The 8,926-nt window shown below is 40.4% G+C and overlaps 1 protein-coding gene across 1 annotated transcript in view; it reads right to left on the reverse strand.

Annotated features, from left to right (window-relative positions):
- LOC112215610 (cadherin-10) overlaps nucleotides 1–7,051 on the reverse strand; it is a 59,524-nt gene extending 52,473 nt beyond the window's left edge. The window contains exons 1-2 of the mRNA XM_024374773.1: nucleotides 6,881–7,051; nucleotides 46–405 (exon numbers count right to left, since the gene is read on the reverse strand). Of these exons, the coding sequence (XP_024230541.1) occupies nucleotides 46–261 (216 nt within the window). The 5' untranslated portion in view covers nucleotides 262–405; nucleotides 6,881–7,051. The remainder of the gene's footprint in view (nucleotides 1–45; nucleotides 406–6,880) is intronic.
- Nucleotides 7,052–8,926: the final 1,875 nt, after the last annotated feature.

An 8,926-nucleotide genomic window follows, 5' to 3' on the forward strand; every position in this document is an offset into this window, starting at 1 on the left:
AGCCTACAAAGAATGTCCCTTAAAAACGGCACATAAAACCCTTACCTTGCCAACATACTGGTTGTCATTCCCGGTGTACTCCTCTAGAAGAAAGAATTGATTCCACATCCATCCTCGTTTGGCGCGCTGGAGTATCTTTCCATCATCCTTCTCTGGTGATGTTCCCAACAGATTCACAGTATTTCCAGGTGCCATGGGCAGGGCAGTGATTGGCCGCAGAATGGAGACCATAAATATAATCTGGAAGTGATTGGTTATCATGGTATCCAATCACGTGGGGAAGGAGTTCTGTATGACTAATGTGTTATGGTAATGAGCTTCTGGCTTCTGGTAGGATGCACGCTGGAATGCAACGCCACCAAATCATGCATTGTAGTCCTTTTCCCTTTGATAGCCTATTGATCCCTGTGAAGAAGAAAAACAAGGATGAATCAGAGAGATAACACAACAATGATATTGAATTCAGGTAGACATAATTTGTTTCAATATCTGCCCAAAGGTAATATCGCCTGCCTGTGTCCAATATTAAGAGAAAATTGGCTTCTAAGCTGTTTAGCGTTGCCATTATTTTAATTGCTACTGTTTTTTTCCATAGATAAAACATTATGAATGATATGCTCTGCAAGATGAAATTACACATTTGTTCAAATGCGTTCATTGATTCTCTTAGTAAAGGAATTTTAGTTTCAACTGGCAGTCTTCCATTTTATCTCGAATTTGCTCTGATAAGCTAGCTCAAACCTGCTAGTTCTAGTAAAAAAAACATGTGACAGTAGTTTTAGTTCATGCAAACATAAGTTACTGACTCATTCCTACTTACAACCATTTAGCTGGCTAGCTAGCTGGATGACGTGATTTGCGGTTTAGTTCATCGTTTTTTTTGCTAGCTAGCTATCAGCTGGCTAGCTAGTTTGATTAAACAGTTGTGAAATGACAACACGTGTATAATTTCTAGAAACAAAAAGGTAGCGATAAAGTAAATAAATACAGCCAGCTAGAATTAAATTAAAGGAAGTTAGCTAGCTTGCTAGCTACTTAGCTACATATATACAGTAGAAGTCGGAAGTTTACATACACCTTAGCCAAATACATTTAAACTCAGTTTTTCAAAACTTTCAAAACTATTCATTTACATGTGGCGGTGCTTCAGTTCCCTCAATGGAAACTATAATACTAATTTGTTCACAGAAAAAAACAGGGTCTTTTGTATGTTCAAATCTAATTCCTTCGTTGACATTAGGGTTCTTTTTTCAGATTGTTGAACAAAAGTGGGGGAATTATAAAATCTGGTCCTTGTTTGTTCACGTTCCCTCGTTATATACACAATGAATGCTTGTCAGGATGGCACTGGCACTATGGCCTTTCCACTAGCCTCCCACTAAATGGGTGACAAGATTTATTAGGATTAACTTCCCAAAGACCATAAATTATGTATGAATCCCCAAATTACCTATCAAGTCAGGCCTTGATGGGGACTTTACTTCATCTAGGTACTCTATCGAACATGCCATGAAGCCAATAATACAGTACCTTTAGAAGTCACTGCCAGCAAGCCAATTATTCTCATCAAGCATGGTACTTGAACTTTTTTTTTTAATACTTTTTGCATATATATATACATTGTGTGGCAAAAAACATATTTAGTCAGCCACCAATTGTGCAAGTTCTCCCACTTAAAAAGATGAGAGAGGCCTGTAATTTTCATCATAGGTACACTTGATGAAAATCACATTGTATGATTTTTAATGAATTTATTTGCAAATTATGGTGGAAAATAAGTATTTGGTCACCTACAAACAAGCAAGATTTCTGGCTCTCACAGACCTGTAACGTCTTCTTTAAGAGGCTCCTCCACTCGTTACCTGTATTAATGGCACCTGTTTGAACTGGTTATCAGTATAAAAGACACCTGTTCACAATCTCAAACAGTCACAGTCCAAACTCCACTATGGCCAAGACCAAAGAGCTGTCAAAGGACACCAGAAACAAAATTGTAGACCTGCACCAGGCTGGGAAGACTGAATCTGCAATAGGTAAGCAGCTTGGTTTGAAGAAATCAACTGTGGGAGCAATTATTAGGAAACGAAAGACATACAAGACCACTGATAATCTCCCTCGATCCTGGGCTCCACGCAAGATCTCACACCGTGGGGTCAAAATGATCACAAGAACGGTGAGCAAAAATCCCAGAACCACTTGGGGGGACCTAGTGAATGACCTGCAGAGAGCTGGGACCAAAGTAACAAAGCCTACCATCTGTAACACACTACGCCGCCAGGGACTCAAATCCTGCAGTGCCAGACGTGTCCCCCTGCTTAAGCCAGTACATGTCCATAAACTCAACTCGTCATGTTTGGAGGACAAAGAATTGCATCCATTGAACACCATACCTACTGTGAAGCATGGGGGTGGAAACATCATGCTTTGGGGCTGTTTTTCTGCAAAGGGACCAGGATGACTGATCCGTGTAAAGGAAAGAATGAATAGGGCCATGTATCGTGAGATTTTGAGTGAAAACCTCCTTCCATCAGCAAGGGCATTGAAGATGAAACGTGGCTAGGTCTTTCAGCATGACAAGGATCCCAAACACACCGCCCGGGCAATGAAGGAGTGGCTTCATAAGAAGCATTTCAAGGTCCTGGAGTGGCCTAGCCAGTCTCCAGATCTCAACCCCATAGAAAATCTTTGGAGGGAGTTAAGAGTCTGTGTTGCCCAGCAACAGCATCAAAACATCACTGCTCTAGAGGAGATCTGCATGGAGGAATGTGCCAAAATACCAGCAACAGTGTGTGAAAACCTTGTGAAGACGTACAGAAAACGTTTGACCTCTGTCATTGAAAACAAAGGGTATATAACAAAGTATTGAGATAAACTTTTGTAATTGACCGAATACTTATTTTCCACCATAATTTGCATATAAATTAATTAAAAATCCTACAATGTGATTTTCTGGATTTTTTTTCTCATTTTGTCTGTCATAGTTGAAGTGTACCTATGATGAAAATTACAGGCCTCTCTCATCTCTTTAAGTGGGAGAACTTGCACAATTGGTGGCTGACTAAATACTTTTTTGCCCCACTGTACATATATATAAATAGTGGGGTATTTTTAAGACAGTTTGGAAACAAGAGGAGGATACAGGTAGGTGGAGCCCATTTAGTGAGAGGCTGGTGGCAAGGCCTTCATTGTGTATCTAATGAGGGACCTTGAACAAACAAAGACCGATTTTATAATTCCCCCACTTTTGTTCAACAAAAATAACCCTAATATCAATGAAGGCATGAGATTTGAATGAACAAAGGACCCTATTTTTGTCTGTGAACAAATTAGTATTATGTTTTTCATTGATGGAACTGAAGCACCGCCACATGTAAATTAATATTATCCCATGAATGCAAATCAAATAATTAAGCTAATGAGATCCAAAAATGAAATATTAAAGAGTCTTAAAGAGCTCTTTAATTCATGTCATGAGAGATTGAGCTAATGCCTGTACTGAATCAAACCATAACTCTCATACAGACAGGTTATGTCTTGTATCCAAATGTTAAAAGGTTATGGCAATATCAGAGAGAGACAGTTAGGATTGGGAATACTGGTACGGTCTCAGCTGTCATCCAAGGTCAAGACTTCAAAATATTAAGCGGGACTAGACCATTAATGGTCATTTAGAGTCAGCAAAACCACCATCTACCAGTTTTCCAGATGTCTAACCTCAGTAAAACAGCAGACCATACAAAATCCCTAAATTCAGAAAAATTGGCAATCCATGAGGACAAATTCATATTTTTCACAAAGCATAAGATCGATAACATGTATGAACCAAGAACATTTGATATCGATTGTGGTTCTCTCTCCATAACCCCAGATACAGAATGAAACCAAGAACATTGGGGATGTCATGGGGTACCAGTAAGCCATAAACTGATGATGATGTACTGTTATCACTTCAATATGTGCCCAGGGTTTGTCATGAATATGACAGGCGGCAGGCGGGCGCAGCATCCCAGAAATCGGGAAACATTGGCTGGAAATTAATCTGGGCTGATTCCCGTGATTGCATTTTCTAATTATCATTCAAGGCTGTCCTTGAGTTTTAATAGCATTCTGGATATTAAGCTTTGATGCACCATGCCTATTAAGCATTAGGCCAGTGTGTCTTTTTAGAATTCCTCCAAACCCTCCATTAAAGGATGAGCAGAGTGTACTGACTGGATTTCTTGTCCAGATGCTATAGACTCCGCTCACTGAATTATCTAGACTTGATTAGTCCATTAAATGCCTACAGTATATAAAAGTTGTTTATGATTAGATTAGGTGGTAGAAAGCTTGAAAGGCTTGGCATGCAAACAGACAGAGAGAGGCATGAAAGGACAAAATCGTTAAATATGCTCTAACAAGTTAAGTCTTTGAGTAGAGCGTTTAATTTGTGGTTGTCCATTCTGGCAAAAGCTAGTAGAATAAACACTATTTCACACACACACACACACACACACACACACACACACACACACACACACACACACACACACACACACACACACACAGAAGTTTTTAGACTCCTAACAGACATAGTCAGTGGAATTGCACTTGCCCTTTATACTGTATGAGTATCCTGGGTGCGTTTCTCCTGAAATCCAAAAACCTGTCTGCAACAGCAGCCTTAATAGGGAATATATAACCACTTGTAGCCCAGCTCGGTCCATTCCATTTTACAATCGACTGCTCCCTAGACCTTTACAATAATGTGGACACTGATGATCACATCTCCCTCTGCAATAATCAAACTTAATATCATACATACTGTATCTTGCTTTGCCATCAACAAACTCATTGAAGGGCACTAAGGGACCCATGACCCATAATTTGAGAATGTTGTGTTTATGACATTACGTCATTAAAAAAAAATGGGTCAAATACAACATATTCTATATTTGGTTTATATGATGTCCCTGTGGATGTTTTGAATACATATTTGACAAAAACCAAAACGTGGTACTTCTTGAAAATCTAAACATTTATACAAAAAATGTGCACTTGAGGTTTAGGCAGTTGTGGTCTATTGAGGTCAAGGGATATTTATAATAACTGTCTGTTTTGTGATTTACAGATTGCGTGGCTCTTGCCTACTGATTGCACACTCACAGACCACCACAAAGCCTAGTCTAACAGTAGGGCGGTGATGCAGCTGTGAAAAAGCAGCAGACCTGTAAAAGTGCCCACTTGGTGGAGCCCTAGACCTTTCCAAAATCGCTAGCATCACGGCTGCCGGCTGCAGTCTTTGGCAAGGCTTGACAGCCCTTTATAGATGCTCTGAAATCTGCCGCAATTTTGAAATGCTCTCTTCACATTGTAACTTGAAAACTGGGGGTAGACTGGGGGTAGACTTCTAACATATGTGAGGCCATAAACAGACAATATCATTCCCATTGAATAAATCATCACTGTAGATAGTTATAGTTAGATCTGTAATTTTGATCCAAATGTGACACACTAAGGGGAAGATTATAATTTAATTCAAATTTTCTTTACCAGTCTATTTATGAGTTTATTGATCATATTTTAAATGATGTGTTTTGAATGAGCCCCACTACACAAAATTCACTACAGGATCCCAGCAATTTCGAACAATGACATCCCACATGATATATCTTTTTTACAGAGGTTTCTTCCTAACTATATCTAACATGTTAATTTAGGGATCATCCGTTATGTTTACATTTGAGGCTGTTAAAATATTTGGTTTAGTGTTTGTATGAGAGCCATGCAGTTTTTGTGTGTGGGAGGGCAGGGATTTGCTATTTTTCATTCCAACACTGAAAGGCCATTACATATCTGACAATAATTTAGGGAACATGTTAGTGGTTAATTTGTGTTAAACAATAATGGCATTACACAAACGACCGAGTACAAAATGCACCCTTATAAATCACCTGTGTGACTATAAAGCTGTCTCCACCAAGCCCCACAAAACACAGCAGCAGAGAGAATGAGAGGAAGAGAGGGAGAGAGAGAGAAAAAAGAGAGAGGGAGACAGAGACGGACGGACAGAGAAGTGCGTTCTTTGCTTCAGGGTACATATGACATCCTAACATACTCATTAAGTGCAGTGCTCAAAACCCCATGATCAACCCCTTCACCCTTCCATGCATTTGAGCTGAGAGAGGATCAGTAGTACAGTGCCTCACCATCAATTCTGCTCACACTTAATTACAGGTAACATTTTGCCATCTCTACCACACAAACACACACACACAAATCCCTCTGGCAGCTGACATAAGTCTGAATATCACTTAGCTTATTGGTGAAAGGCCGTTCATTAAACACTTCTAATCAGAGTGATACACTGGAGGAAGAAAACTGCCGTTAGCGTTCACATCTGTATATCCCCTGCATGCGCAAACACATTGCCAGTCCTATTTTGTTTAGGAAAAGAATCTGAATGTGTGTAGCTACTGCCCTTCACATCTGTAAATCTGTCACACGAGCACTGTGTCCATCCGATTTTGTTTAAGAAAAGTATCTGAATACATGTAGCTACTGTCCTTCTTCTAGCACTTTCTATTTTGGAGTTTCCTAAGACTGCAGTGGTTTTACAGAGATGGAGAGGAAAGTTGACCACAGAGATTTGGTCGGACTAAAACTTCATAAAATATTCAACACAGAGGTTCCAGATATCAACCCCTTGATTATATGTTATTTGTAGCATGGCAGGTGTCCAAAGTAAAGAATTCTGCACGTTAACATGTAATGCATTGATTTTTACCTGTTCGCAACAATCCAGCACCTATCTCTTGCAGGTGGGTTATTTCACCACACCATCCAGAAAAGTGAGACAAAATATCCTTTAAAACAGAGAACAGAAAATCAGAAACCTTACCTTTTTGTATTTACAGCTTAGTAGTGTCCATCTGTGTTTCTGAGTGTCGTGTTACTGTGTCCCTACTCCTCACGTAGCAGTGCTTAGAGGTGGCGCTTATTCTGAATCCTCTCGGCTGCACTTACATTCCAAGACTGACAACAGTGCTGCGAGAGCGAGTGTGAGCGTAAGTCTCTGTCCAGCCTGCTACTCTCCCTCTCCCTTCCTCTATTTCTCCACCCCCTTCCTCTCTTTTTTCTCTTCCCCCCACCCTCTGTCTTTCCAACTTCTCTCTCTCTGCCTCTCTCTCCCCTCGCATCACATCTTGCTGTGGATGTCGGGAAGACTGAAGCGGAGAAGAAAAAAGAGAGAAAAGAAAAAGGAGCAATGGCAACAAGGGGACAAGGAAAGGAGAGTGACCTTACTCCCAACAGTTGACTATAACAGCAGTAGAATTGAGGATGGGGAGGTTAGGAGGCTGAAGGGGGGTGGACTCCTGGATGGCACAGAAAGATCTCCATGTGAACGCAGGGAGAAAGGGGGAAAGGCAGCTTTGTGGAGAGGAGGATCACTAGTCTAAGCTAGGATGTAGTAAGCTACTCTTATGGATTGACTCTGTGATGTTTGATGTCTAAAGCAATCGTCCCGATCTAATCTCCTTTCAATGACAGTGGAATGAAGGAGAAACCAGGCATGAGTTGTAAATAACCCTCTCAGAGGGAGGATGTTCCTCCATCTCCATCGCCGCCTGGTGACTTGGCCAACCGGCCAGCAATGAAACTTAGTGCGTGCGAGCAGGAAGTCTGTCCAGGCAGGCAGCACTCCATCATATATTTTCCTTATTTCCCTTTTGAAAGTGATACAGCATTTTAATTTAGTAGAGGGAAATGGAGAGAGATAATATACCATCACAGTGGTGTTTGATGCTGAGGAGAGAGAGTGAGAGTGAGAGAGAAAAGGCATTACATGCCAATACACATACATGTATCTTGAGCTGATAAATGATGTGATGGAGAAACTTTGAAATGCATGGGATGTCCCTCAGGATCTGCAGTCAGTCCACTAGCCCTCATCCTAGCACAAGTTGTATCTCCCACTATCAGTGTGGATAGATGATTAACTCAACGTCTCTATGGGCCAAAAATTGTGCACTATGTTGGGAATAGGGTGCCACTTGAGATGCAGACAAATTGTACCTAATAAATAAATAAATAAAAATGCAAACAGGCTAAACTAATTAACACAGGCACTGAGGTAGCCTTTCTCTGATGTGAAGCCAAGTCCACATCCTTCATCATTTACAGTTCTGTCGTTTCTGCTGTCATGAGAGATATATAGGGTAACTGTGTGTGTGTGTGTGTGTGGGTGTGTGTGTGTGTGTGTGTGTGTGTGTGTGTGTGTGTGTGTGTGTCTGTGTGTGTGTGTGTGCCTGTGTGTGCGTACGTACGTACGTGTGCCTGTGTACGTGAGTGTGCCTGAGCATGTCGTATCGATGTGTGCCCATTTGTGTGTGTATGTAACAAGCCAGTGTAATAAACAAGCTATTTTGTACATAAACAGTATAGTTGTTTTAATTGTCTTGTCATTTACATCCTTAAATATGTTGTTACCAGTACCACCCATTACTATGTTTACTGGTGACAGAGACATGGTTGATGAATTCATTCATTTTCAGTCTGTGCCCTTCACCAATGAGATTCTACTTGAATACCTTGTAATTAAAATTGAATTATTTAAGACAATAGAATGCGTATTTCATAAGGCCTTATTTTATGTGCATAGTTTTACCCTAATACAGTGCCCTGAAACTCATCTTATTGGAATCCAGCCAGAGTTGGGATATCCAACATCTGGAGGAAATAAATCACCTGCAACCTGCACTCAAAATGACTGCCAGGGTTGGGAAGACTAAGATATGGGACTACCTTAATTAAACATTTAAACTGGAACAACAAGTAACGGGTGCAATAAATCCAAGTTACAGATTGGAAAAGTTTAGAAAAATACATGTGACTGATATTTGAGCAGCGTAACATTAATGAATCAATCAATGTACATGCAAAAACA

Source organism: Oncorhynchus tshawytscha, linkage group LG16 (genome assembly GCF_018296145.1).
Source record: "Oncorhynchus tshawytscha isolate Ot180627B linkage group LG16, Otsh_v2.0, whole genome shotgun sequence".
NCBI lineage: Eukaryota > Metazoa > Chordata > Actinopteri > Salmoniformes > Salmonidae > Oncorhynchus > Oncorhynchus tshawytscha.